Source organism: Oncorhynchus mykiss, chromosome 19 (assembly GCF_013265735.2).
Source record: "Oncorhynchus mykiss isolate Arlee chromosome 19, USDA_OmykA_1.1, whole genome shotgun sequence".
Lineage (NCBI taxonomy): Eukaryota > Metazoa > Chordata > Actinopteri > Salmoniformes > Salmonidae > Oncorhynchus > Oncorhynchus mykiss.
This window is the reverse complement of record NC_048583.1, coordinates 61,974,920-61,988,135: the sequence shown is the minus strand read 5'-3', so window position 1 is coordinate 61,988,135 and position 13,216 is coordinate 61,974,920. Positions and strand designations below refer to the sequence as shown.

The 13,216-nt window shown below is 46.1% G+C and overlaps 1 protein-coding gene across 5 annotated transcripts in view; it reads right to left on the bottom strand.

Annotated features, from left to right (window-relative positions):
- nin (ninein (GSK3B interacting protein)) overlaps nucleotides 1–13,216 on the bottom strand; it is an 84,976-nt gene that overhangs the window by 21,166 nt on the left and 50,594 nt on the right. For 3 of the 5 annotated variants that reach the window (XM_036955304.1, XM_036955305.1, XM_036955302.1), the window contains exons 11-22: nucleotides 12,527–12,701; nucleotides 11,764–11,874; nucleotides 11,278–11,367; nucleotides 10,248–10,386; nucleotides 9,169–9,293; nucleotides 8,368–8,472; nucleotides 8,085–8,225; nucleotides 4,825–5,711; nucleotides 1,934–4,612; nucleotides 996–1,094; nucleotides 748–817; nucleotides 128–316 (exon numbers count right to left, since the gene is read on the bottom strand). In XM_036955304.1, coding sequence (XP_036811199.1) covers nucleotides 128–316; nucleotides 748–817; nucleotides 996–1,094; nucleotides 1,934–4,612; nucleotides 4,825–5,711; nucleotides 8,085–8,225; nucleotides 8,368–8,472; nucleotides 9,169–9,293; nucleotides 10,248–10,386; nucleotides 11,278–11,367; nucleotides 11,764–11,874; nucleotides 12,527–12,701 — 4,810 coding nt within the window. The remainder of the gene's footprint in view (nucleotides 1–127; nucleotides 317–747; nucleotides 818–995; nucleotides 1,095–1,933; nucleotides 4,613–4,824; nucleotides 5,712–8,084; nucleotides 8,226–8,367; nucleotides 8,473–9,168; nucleotides 9,294–10,247; nucleotides 10,387–11,277; nucleotides 11,368–11,763; nucleotides 11,875–12,526; nucleotides 12,702–13,216) is intronic. The other 2 variants (XM_036955303.1, XM_036955306.1) reach the window with 2 other exon arrangements.

The following is a 13,216-nucleotide window of genomic DNA, read 5'->3' as shown; positions in this document are numbered from 1 at the left end:
CAGGGACCTTGAATCTTCTTGTACAATGCCCTTTGAGGAAGAGGCGAGGAGCGAAGAGCAAGGAATCGAACAAATACTAATTATGAAAAAGCGCAAAAAGCCTGAAAATGGACTCTGACAGTTTTACCTTGGTCCTGTTGTCCTCTGGGTCATTGTGCTGCTGGTCTCTGACAGCCTCCTGTCTCTCACTCTGTCTGAGCAGTTCCCCCAGCTGTTGGCTCAACCCATCCACTCCTGCTGCATTCTGGGCGTTCTTCTCCGACAGCACCCCGTTCTCATCCTCCAGCTGCTGACTGCGGAGACGCAGCTCAGAGATCTACAAGGGGGGGGGGGGGGATGCAGATTTAAGTTAGCTTATTACAGTATAAAATACACCTTACCGAGGTGAAAGGTCAGGACTTGTTTTCTCGTGTGGGTGCCTCTACTGGATGTCGTTGTTCTGGTTTATTTCCATTCAGAATATCTGCATCAGAAACGGTACCCTATATTACCTACATAGTGTACTACTTTTGACCAGGCCCGGTGCCAAAAGTAGTGCACTATATAGGGAATAGGGTGCCATGTCTGACACAGACAGATGTATTAGATTAGCTCTTTATTGCTGATGGCTCTACTACAGGTCTTTCTTGAAATCAAGCTACATAGGCTTTAGAAACAGCTGTCTTGTTGCAATGCAGAAGTGGAGCCACATATAGAGGAGAACCATGTTATAGGGTCAAATTTTGAGTGGGTTTACTTTAGTCTTACCTGTCTCTTGAAACTCTCTGCTTTCTTTTGTGCAGATATCTTCTCCTTCCTGAAACGCTCCAGTTTCAAGCTAAGGTAGGGGAGAGGGACGTGTCAATTCATATGACCCAATGACATGAAACCTACACCATGCAGTAATACCACGGGAAATCCCAGGGGAAATGTTTGTGGGGTGAGGGCGGACCAACATTTCTGGGACCGGGGGCTTAATATGTTTTAATATCGTATATTGGCATGATGTTTCTTACAGCGTCTCCTCCCGGGTCTCTCTCAGGTCCTCTTCCTTCAGCACGGAGATCTTGTGTCTGAGTAAGAAGTTCTCCTCTGCTAAACGACCCGCTTCATTCCTACAGCCAACAAGAAGAAACCACATCAGCCAACAGAAGACCTCAAGTCATGCTAGCTAATTTGATAAAACTCAGACTATTTAAGAGTTAGTTAAAATGTTGTTAACGCAGAGTGAATTAAGTATATAAAGTAAACTGAACCATTAATTGAGGTGTTTAAAAGCAGAACCCCATATATCAGGGGGTAGATGTGCTCTAGTAGTCCACAAACAACATGCACCAATGACAGGTCAGGACAGTCTCACAAAGGGTGTTGCATAGCAACAGGGTGGGATTGTACAGTGGCAAGGCCACAACATGGCCTGTTATTATAGCTGTTGCTTCACATGCAACTTTCTAAATCTAGAAATATGAATTACAAGAGAATTGACGTCACAGATCTACTTCAAAACACAGACGTCACAGCAATGCTACAGGAAGTTACATTAATAAGCCAATGACAGTACTTACATCTAGTGCCACAGGAAGTTGCGTTAGCCAATGACAGCACTACATCTAGTGCCACAGGAATTTGCGTTAGCCAATGACAGCACTACTTCTGGTGCCACAAGAAGTTGCATTAGCCAATGACAGCACTACATCTAGTGCCACAGGAAGCTGCGTTAGCCAATGACAGCACTACATCTAGTGCCACAGGAAGTTGCGTTAGCCAATGACAGCACTACTTCTGGTGCCACAGGAAGTTGCGTCAGCCAATGACAGCACTACTTCTGGTGCCACAGGAAGTTGCGTTAGCCAATGACAGCATTAATAAGCCAAGCACAATATTGCAGCAGGGATGGGATTCAGAAAGCAGCAGGTGCATAGGGTCGGTAACTGGGATCATACATCCAAGTTACCTATGGGTCTGCATCTTTTCATGCATCTTCAGCGACTTGTCCTGCAGGTCTGTTAGGGCTCTGCGGAGCTTGGCGTTCTGCTTCTCGAACTCCGTGCAGCAGTCCTCCAGCTCCGACACCACTTGTATCTTAGCCTCCAGTTGGGAGTTCAGGTCCAGGAAGGACTCTTGTTCTTGTTCTGTGGTGGCGTCTTCCTCGGACTCGGCCTCCAGCTGCAGAGCCATAAGAATCTCATCCTGCCTCTCTAACTCACTGACTAGCTCAGTCAGCTTACAATTCTCCTCTCTCATCCTGGTGATCTCGTCCACCAACGCTACTTGCTGATCTTGGAAGTCTTGGATGATGTGCATCTTGCTCTCGAGGCCCACAACTCTCTTCTCCAGCCGACAGTTTTGTTCCTCAAGCTTGGCGTTTTCACAGATGCACTCCTCGTATCGGATCTGAAGCGAGGTCATATCTGAAGACGTCACCTTGATCTTGTTGACCTGAGCTTTGAAGGTGTCGTTTTCCTCTAAAGGTTGCTGATCGTTTTCTGCTGAAAGACTCTCTAGTGCATCCGACTTCTGCTGAAGCTCGGAGATCTTCTGCTGTAGCGCCAGGTTCTCCTCAGTGGCAGTGTCATACTGGCTCTGTAGCTGAGCCAGAAGACTGGCCTCGCTCTCCAACTGACTGACTTGCTCATGGAGCTCCAGGATTTCACGGATATAGTCATCTCGCTCATTCACTGCTTCTTCGCACCTCTGCTGCAGCTGAGGAATCAGTTCCACAGGCTTTTTCTCTAGATCTTGAGTTTCCTCGAAAAGACAAGCCACTTTGGTATCGTCAGTGTCATGACCTATCTCCTCTAGGGCTGAAGAGACAACCAGAGACACATAACTCTTCACTTCTTCATTAATCAGATCATCTTGAAGTTCCTCCTCTTCAGGCTTATCATCGAAAACTGTTTCTTGTACACTAGCATCATTCTGTCCAATCTTATCAGGGGAGGAGTCTTTACACTTAATCTCAGAGGGACAGACATCTCCATCAATGTCATCACTTTGAGGTTTCTCCTCTGGAATGGACATTGCTACAATGTCATCGTTAGTGTCTTCGTCCATGTTGTCCTCAGCCTGACATTGGCATTCAGATGATTGGGATTCCTCAACAAGGTCTTGGCATTCTTCTGGAATAGCAGCGACTTCACCATTGCATGCCTCAACACTGATAATGTTTTCAGGACATACCTCAATGTCTTCAGAGGTTTCAGCATTCATCCTTCCCTCGCTAGCGTTGTCATCTTGTGCTTGCTCCTCAACGGCAACAGATTCGACCACTGCGTCTTGGCCATCGTCCACAGAAGTTTCATCATCACATGTCCCATCAAAATGAAGAGTTATGGTGTCTTCAGGACATTCCTCTAACCTATTTGGAGTTTCAGGTATCATCTCCACCTCATCATCTTGTCCTTGTTCACCACAGGTTTCAGATGCCTCTACTAAGACATTCAGGTTGTCTGAGGTAACAGTTATTTCTTGATCACAAACTTCTGCAATGATGTTCTCAGAAATCTCCATCTCGTGAGGTGATACAGTAATAATCTCAACTTTGTCATTTGGTCCCTGCGCCATAGGGAATACATATTCTACGTCAAGACCTTCACAGTCCTCTGGGACAACATTGTCACATGTCTCATCACTAACGGTAATGTTTTCTGAACCTACTTGTTCTTCGAGAGCTGCAGCCTCTATATGTTCCTCTCCTAGTGGTGCTACATTTACTTCATTTGATTCTCCCATGTCTTTGCCCCCTGTCATGTCTGCAGAGTCTAGAAGTTGGTTGAGCTCATTCTCGATTTCCCGAATTCTAATACTAAGCTGGTCTCTCTCGACCAGAAGCTCTCCTTTCTCATTGTCCTGCGGGTCGGAGGAAGGACGGCTCTCCTTCAGCTTCAGTTCCAGGTCCGAGATGTTCTCTTGCAGCTCCAGCCTCTCAAACTGAAAGTCCACAGCTGCCTGTCTCAGGAGATTCTCCAGTTCTTTGATCTTCAACTTCTGGTTATCATGTTCTGAGAGCAGCTCACTCATCTCCTCAAGCTGCTTCTCAGCCAAGGAGTGCCTCACCTCTAATTCAGAAAGGTTTCCCTGAAGTTCTGCCCTCTCCTGCTTGAAGTCCTCCACGGCCTGGTTCAGCAGAAGCTCGATCTCCTGGGCTTTCTTCTCAGACTTGGCCAGAAGCTCGTCTTTAGTGTCCAGGTTCTCCTGCAGCCTATTGTGAAGATCATTCAGCTGCCTACTCAGCTCAATCTCTTTGGTCTGGGCTAAACTGATGAAACTCTCCAGCTCCTTTTGGAGTTCATGGTTCTTCACAACCAATGCGCCCATCTCTTCCTTATGGACACTCTCTAGCAGCTCCCTCTCTTTCACCAGGTCCTGGGTGATGGTCTCTCGCTCTTGTTCTCTGGTTTCCTGCAGAACTCTCCTCTGCTCTTCAGCTTTCTGAAGGGCTTCCTCCGTTTCCGCATCCCATTTGGTTTTCTGCTCAGCGTGGTTGTCAGTGAGTGCCTTCAGCTTGCTCTGATAGTGCTTCTCCAGGTTGGAAACGTCGGTTTGGAAGCGCTCTGCGACAGCGTCTTGGTCGCCTGAGAACCGGGCCTCCACCTCCCTGATTTTCTGGGAAAAGTGGCTCTCTAGTTCTTTCCTGTACATGGTTAATCAGCAAGAGTTATGGACCACAGTTCCCACACCCTCAGAAATACTCACCTAAATCTACTTCCATAGCATAGCTGTAGTTACAATTGTCAAGTAGTTCACTACATTAAGTAAATATGATTAAGGTTTTCATGGACAATGCTGGGGACCATTTAAGAACAGAAATCTTACACTGATTTCATAACAGTTAAGCTGTCTTACCTTTCCTCAGCGATATCCTCTCGCAGTTTGTCCAGCAGACCACTGAGCTGTTCCCTCTCCTCGCTGTGTTTGGCACTCAGTTCCTGCACGGCCTGTCTGTGGGCCTCCTCCAGGCGCTCCTTCTCCTCCTCCATCATCTGCTCCAGCCTCTTCTCCACCTCCTCCTTCTCTCCCGCAAGCCTCTCCCTGTCCTCCTGCAGCTGCTCCTGGAGCATCCCCTCATAGTCCTCCTCCAGCTGGAGTCTCTCCCTGTCCCAGTCCTCCCTGAGCCTCCTCTCCACCTCCTCCTGCTGCTCTTGCTGCTTCAGCTTCTCCTCCGCCAACCGGGTGAGGAGAGTCTCCTCCAGACACTCCTTGAGCTGAATTTGTTCCAGCTCCCACTGCTCAGTGAGACGTATCTCCCTACTGTCCTGCTCCTTGACTAGACGTAACATCTCCTCCTCTAACACGGTCTGGAGCGACTCGTTACTCTGCTCATCCAGCTGAGCCTTCTCCCTCTCCCACTCCTCTGTGAGTCGCATCTCTAACTCCTCTCGCTCTGCCTGGAACTTCAAACTCACCTCCTCTATCCTAGCCTTCATCGTCTCCTCGTGGCTCTGCTGTAACTCCATCTTCTCCCTCTCCCACTCCTCTAACAGTTTCCTCTCCACCTTCTCCCGCTCCTCCTGTAGCTTCCCCTTCTCTTCTTCCAGCCTGACCTGAAGGATGTTGTCGTGCTGCACGTCCAGCTTGTTGAGTTCCAAGGCGTGAAGTTTCCTCAGCTCCTGCATCTCTGTGTCCAGGCCCAGCTCAGCCTGCGCTTGTTGGGCCTCCAGGACTTTCAGCTGCTCCTCCAGGTCAGAAATCTGGATACGGGACTCCAGGAGCTCCTGTCTCAGGCTGCTCACCTAATAGAATAATACATATTTGTATATTTACACTTATTTTTTTACCAGGTACGTTGACTGAGAACATATTCTCATTTACAGCAACAACCTGAGGAATAGTTACAGTTGAAGTTGGAAGTTTACATACACCTTACACGGAACCCAAACCGGCTGCGCGCGTGCACCATCAAACATATATTTATTTTGTCCCCCCAACACCAAACGCGATCACGACACGCAGGTTAAAATATCAAAATAAACTCTGAACCAATTATATTAATTTGGGGACAGGTCGAAAAGCATTAAACATTTATGGCAATTTAGTTAGCTAGCTTGCACTTGCTAGCTAATTTGTTCTATTTATCTAGTTTGCTGTTGCTGGCTAATTTGTCCTGGGATATAAACATTGAGTTGTTATTTTTCCCTGAAATGCACATGGTCCTCTACTCCGACAATTAATCCACACATAAAACGGTTAACTGAATCGTTTCTAGTCATCTCTCCTTCTTCCAGGCAACTTTCATAAATTAGGTGCATTACTGCCACCGACCTCGTTGTTCTTTCAGTCACCTACGTGGGTATAACCAATGAGGAGATGGCATGTGGGTACCCGCTTCTATAAACGAATGAGGAGATGGGAGAGGCAGGACTTGCAGCGCAATCTGAGTCAGAAATAGAACTGACTTCTATTTTAGCCCTTGGCAACACAGACGTTCCTTGCCGCGCTTGAGCGTGTGGGTGCAATAATTGAATAATATAGATTTCAAAATGTATTTTGCACACATGCGACGCGAGCGGTGTGGTCAGCCTGTTTGCCAAATACATTTAAACTCAATTGTTCACAATTCCTGACATTTAATCCTAGTAAAAAATTCACTGTCTTAGGTCAGTTAGGATCACCACTTTATTTTAAGAATGTGAAATGTCAGAATAATAGTAGAGAGAATGATTTATTTCAGCTTTTATTTCTTTCATCACATTCCCAGTGGGTCAGAAGTTTACATACGCTCAATTAGTATTTGGTAGCATTGCCTTGAAATTGTTTAACTTGGGTCAAACGTTTTGGTTAGCCTTGCACAAGCTTCCCACAATAAGTTGTGTGAATTTTGGACCATTCCTCCTGACAGAGCTTGTGTAACTGAGTCAGGTTTGTAGGCCTCCTTGCTCGCACACACTTTTTCAGTTCTGCCCACAAATGTTCAATGGGATTGAGGTCAAGGCTTTGTGATGGCCACTCCAATACCGTGACTTTGTTGTCCTTAAGTGATTTTGCCACAACTTTAGAAGTATGTTTGGGGTCATTGTCCATTTGGAAGACCCATTTGCGACCACGCTTTAGCTTCCTAACTGATGTCTTGAGATGTTGCTTCAATTTATCCACATAATTTTCCTACCTCATGATGCCATCTATTTTGTGAAGTGCACCAGTCCCTCCTGCAGCAAAGCACCCACACAACATGATGCTACCACCCCCATGCTTCATGGTTAGGATGGTGTTCTTTGGCTTGCAAGCCTCCAAACATAACGATGGTCATTATGGCCAAACAGTTCTATTTCTGTTACATCAGACCAGAGGACATTTCTCCAAAAAGTACGATCTTTGTCCCCAAGTGCAGTTGCAAACCGTAGTCTGGCCTTTCAGGTTATGTCAATATGGGACTTGTTTTTACTGTGGATATAGATACTTTTGTACCTGTTTCTTCACAATGTCCTTTGCTGTTGTTCTGGGATTGATTTGCACTTTTCGCACCAAAGTAAGTTAATCTCTAGGAGACAGAACGCATCTCCTTCCTGAGCGGTATGACAGCTGCGGGGTCCCATGGTGTTTATACTTGCGTACTATTGTTTGTACAGATGAATGTGGTACCTTCAGGCGTTTGAAAATTGCTCCCAAGGATGAACCAGACTTGTGGAGGTCTACAATGTTTTTTCTAAGGTCTTGGCTGATTTCTTTTGATTTTCCCATGATGTCAAGCAAAGAGGTACTGAGTTTGAAAGTAGGCCTTGAAATACAGCCACAGGTACACCTCCAATCGACTCAAATTATGTCAATTAGCCTATCAGAAGCTTCTAAAGCCATGACATAATTTTCTGGAATTTTCCAAGCTGTTTAAAGGCAGTCAACTTAGTGTATGTAAACTTCTGACCCACTGGAATTGTGATACACAGAATTATAAGTAAAATAATCTGTCAACAAAAATCTTGGAAAAATTACTTGTGTCATGCTCAAAGTAGATGTCCTAACCGACTTGCCAAAACTAAAGTTATTAACAAGACATTTGTGGAGTGGTTGAAAAACTAGTTTTAATGACTCCAACCTAAGTGTATGAGTGGGAATCGAACCCACAACCCTGGCATTGTTAGCTCCATGCCTTTATCAACTAAGCCACTCACCTCCTCCTCCTGGTGCTCCTGCTTCTCCTTCACCCCAGCCTGTCTCTGCTCTAGACCGGCCCGCTCCTCCTCAGCATTGTCTAGTTGGGCCTGAAGCGCCAGGGCTCGGTTCTGGATGATGGACATCTCCCCTCGTAGTGCCTGGAATGATTGATTTTGTTATTAAAGTGTATTGTATCTTCAGGATGCCCAGTTCACATGAACTTATAAAAACAGTGTATTCCTGACTCAAAGATTTAATTTACAGTGTGTTAAACTGCAGTAGCAAAATAAATGATCATACATGTACACACACCTGGATCTCCTCCAGGTACTGCAGGGACAAGGCTACCTTCTGGGCCTCCAGGTCGGCTTTCTGCTCCTCCACCTTCTGGTCAAACTCACTCACCTGCAATGAGACGGGGGAAAATCCAATGTAGCTAAATCAGATCCGTCTCTGGGACAGAAAAACCCTGTGTGGTCCAATGGCACCCATCTATGCCATAGTCAGCATGGGTTTGACTCCGACCCACAGCCCTATGACTCTACCGCCCCTGTCATCCTTGTCTGCTACTACTACTACGACTACGGTTGTCACGACTTCTGCTGAAGTCGGCTCCTCTCTTTGTTCGGGCGGCGTTCGGCGTTCGACGTCACCGGCTTTCTAGCCATCGCCGCTCCATTTTCTCATTGTTCCCTTTGTTTTGTCTTGTTTCATTACACACCTGGTTTTCATTCCATAATCACACTGCATGTATTTAGTCCTCTGTTCCCCTCCATGTCTTTGTGTGTAATTGTTTATTGTTATGTGAGTATGTTCAAGAGCTAGACTTTAGTATCATGTTCAATGTTTTTTTGGGGCACTTTGATGTCATTTTGTGCCTATTTCTTGACCGGAATAAAAGTGCGCCTGTTAACTCTACTCTGCTCTCCTGCATCTGACTTCGCCTCCCTTACACAGCCGTAACAACGGTCCAATCTAAAATCACAAAAAAATACAAAAGGAGTGAGACTTCCCCATCTAGCACCAATCAAATCTCTGAGAAGGTAAACATGGCATGGTTTAAGAATACGGTTGAAACACTGCTAGATATGAATCGGTCACCTTGCTCTCCAGCTGAGCCTGTAGCTCCTCCATCTCTCGGAGGTGCTTCTCTTTCAGCCGCTCCAGCATCATCTCTGCCTCCAGGCTCATGTTGAACAACGGCTGGCCCTCCTCTGAGCCTAGACCTGGAGACACTCAAATCAATCAAATTTATTTTATAAAGCCCCTTTTTAAAAATCTGCAGCTGTCACAAAGTGGTTTACAGATTACCAGCCTAAAAAACCCACAAAAGACTAGCCAATGCAGAAGCAGAATCACAGCACCACCAGAGGTCTCGTCACAGTCCCCAAGTCGAGAACAGACTATGGGAGGCGCATCACTGATCTACATCACTGACCTACATATCACCTTGCATCCCAAATAACTACTCATTAGGTGATCAAGATGATCGATTTTCCATCTTGCATTGCTCAAACAGATTCCCCCTAAACACTAGATTGGATGAGGATGGGATATGGGCATGAAGATATGATAGTGACCATATTCCTTCTTACAGTGCTACTTACCACTAGGGCCTGACATTTGGGATGGAACCTATGTTGTGCTATATTTCTGCCTCCGCATTGCTCAATTGGAGTTTTAGGCAGGGGTATCTGTAAAGCTCGTTGGAGTTTTAGGCAGGGGTGTCTGTAAAGCTCGTTGGGAGTTTTAGGCAGGGGTATCTGTAAAGCTCGTAGGGAGTTTTAGGCAGGGGTGTCTGTAAAGCTCGTTGGGAGTTTTAGGCAGGGGTGTCTGTAAAGCTTGTTGGGAGTTTTAGGCAGGGGTGTCTGTAAAGCTTGTTGGAGTTTTAGGCAGGTGTATCTGTAAAACCCGTTGGAGTTTTAGGCAGGGGTATCTGTAAAGCTCATTGGAGTTTTAGGCAGGGGTGTCTGTAAAGCCCGTTGGAGTTTTAGGCCGGGTGTCTGTAAAGCCCGTTGGAGTTTTAGGCAGGGGTGTCTGTAAAGCCCGTTGGAGTTTTAGGCAGGGGTGTCTGTAAAGCCCGTTGGAGTTTTAGGCAGGGGTATCTGTAAAGCCCTTTGTGAAATCTGATGTTACGAAAAGGACTATAAAATACATTTGATTAAATGATTTGTACGTACCTGGGTCTGACTCCATGCCAGGACTCTTACTCTCCAGGTCCTCAGATAGAGAGGGTTTGAGACAGAGCTGAGAGGTGCGGCCCAGGTTGTGGTACTCCTGCAGCTCTGCTTGAAGCTCATCGATGCGATCCTGCAGCTCCTGTCACATTCACCACAAATCAAAACAGAAAGATTAGTATCTAAAAACAGGTCATTTATCTTTGGAAGTGCACTCTGTTTGAAACAGTTAACACGTTGATTTGATTTGTTCCAGTGAGAGCTATTACCTGGCACTGCACCGTGTGTGTGTGTATGTGTGTGGGTAGAGTCCAGTGTGTGTGTGGGTAGAGTCCAGTGTGTGTGTGGGTAGAGTCCAGTGTGTGTGTGGGTAGAGTCCAGTGTGTGTGTGTGTGGGTAGAGTCCAGTGTGTGTGTGTGTGTGTGGGTAGAGTCCAGTGTAACCCTTGCACTGACTCTATACACACACACACACACACACACACTGTTGCTACTGCATCTATCCTGTTTCCTTGTTACTTTAACCCTACCTATATGTACATAGCTACCTCAATTACCTTGTACTCCTGCACATTGACTCGGTACAGGTACTCCCTGTATATAGTCATGTTATTACCTGGTACCCCTGCACACTGACTCTGATAGACATGTTATTACCTGGTACCCCTGCACATTGACTCTGATAGACATGTTATTACCTGGTACCCCTGCACATTGACTCTGATAGATTTTATTTGTTATTTTTATTCACAGTGTATTTATTTCTCGTCATTATTTCCCATTTCATGAAATAAATAAAACATCTTTACCTGCATTGTTGGAACTGGACCCGTAAGTAAGCATTTCCCTGTCAAGTCTACACCTGTTGCTTACCAAGCATTTCCCTGTTAGTCTACACCTGTTGCTTACCAAACATGTCCCTGTTAGTCTACACCTGTTGTTTACCAAGCATTTCCATGTTAGTCTACACCTGTTGTTTACCAAGCATGTCACAAATTCGATTTGATGTGTGTGTTTCCAGTAAGCGTTCTCACCCGACACTGTTCCTCATAGCTACTGCGTAGCCGTCTGAGACTCTCCTCCTGTAGGAAGAACTCAGCACTGCCCAGGTCCAGATCCCCAAACTGAGCAAACAGAACCAACACCAAGGGAGTTTCTTAGGGACAGATACTTATACTTCAGATAGATTCTCATTCATATATCAAATCAAATGTATTTATAAAGCCCTTCTTACATCCGCTGATATCTCAAAGTGGTGTACAGAAACGCAGACTAAAAACCCCGAAAACAGCAAGCAATGCAGGTGTAGAAGCACCTGCATAGCAATTAGCCAGTACTGAATCTCTCCAGATTATTGCTGATGAACAGCAGAGTATAACACCTAAATATGAAATGAGATTAATGTGGATTATTACATATTGCTGATCAGAAGACGCTAGCCTGGAAAAACGTGTTCTTTTACACTTTGGTTTTGTCTGAAAGTGAATATATTGATACTGTGGAAGAGAATAGTCTTTCACCTTTTCCTTCAGGATGTTGTCCAGGTTCCTCTGCAGTTTGCTGACCTGGTTTTCTGCCTCTACCAGTTTCTCAGTGCTGTCCAGCAGCTCCATCTCCAGACGCCTACTCTCCTGAGGGTTAAAGTTCGAGTTGGGGGTTTAGAGTTACGGTTAGGGTTAGTTAGGGTTGGAGGTTAAAGTTGGGGTTGGGGTTTAAAGTTAAAGTTAGGGTTTGAGGTTAGAGTTGGGGTTAGGGTTTAAAGTTGGGGTTAGGGTTAGGGTTTAAAGTTGGGGTTTAGAGTTGGAGGTTAGAGTTGGGGTTAGGGTTTAAAGTTGGAGGTAGGGTTGGGGGTTAGAGTTGGAGGTTAAAGTTGGAGTTTAGAGTTGGAGGTTAGAGTTGGGGTTAGGGTTTAAAGTTGGGGTTAGGGTTTAAAGTTGGAGGTAGGGTTGGGGGTTAGAGTTGGAGGTTAAAGTTGGAGGTAGGGTTTAAAGTTGGAGGTAGGGTTGGGGGTTAGAGTTGGAGGTTAAAGTTTGAGGTAGGGTTGGGGGTAGGGTTGGGGGTTAGAGTTGGAGTTTAGGGTTTGAGGTTAAAGTTGGAGGTAGGGTTTAAAGTTGGGGTTAGGGTTTAAAGTTGGGGTTTAGAGTTGGAGGTTAGGGTTGGGGTTAGAGATGGAGGTTAGAGATGGAGTTAAGAGTTGGAGGTAGGGTTGGAATTGACAGTGAGTGAAAGGTGGTCTGTGTTGGTTACCTTGACAGTGAGTGAGAGGTGGTCTGTGTTAGTTACCTTGACAGTGAGTGAGAGGTGGTCTCTGAGGAAGGTCTCGTCATCTCTGAGCTTCTCCATCTCTGCCTCTAGTTTCTCTCTCTGCTGACCAGTCTGCTGCTGAATCTGGTCCATCTCTTTAATGAGCTCTGACCGGACAGACACCAGCTTCTCCCTGTGTTCCTGCTCCAGCTTCCTACAATACACACACACACATGCGCACACACGCACGCACACGCACACACACACACACAACCGACTCAATTAAATTTGATTAAATGCAATTTATCCCCTCTGTTTTTCCCAGAGGCAATTGTTAGTTTACAAGTAACATCCTACAGACATTGATGTCTGGAGAGACAAGATCACATGCCCATAGAAGGGGAAGGTCACAGGCCCATAGAAGGGGAAGATCACAGGCCAATAGAAGGGGAAGGTCACAGGCCCATAGAAGGGGAAGGTCACAGGCCCAAAGAAGGGGAAGGTCACAGGCCCATAGAACAGAGGAAGGTCACAGGCCCATAGAACAGAGGAAGGTCACATGCCGATAGAAGGGGAAGGTCACAGGCCCATAGAAGGGGAAGGCCACAGGCCCATAGAAGGGGTAGGTCACAGGCCCAAAGAAGGGGAAGGTCACAGGCCCATAGAACAGAGGAAGGTCACAGGCCCATAGAAGGGGAAGGTCACAGGCCCATAGAAGGGGAAGGCCAC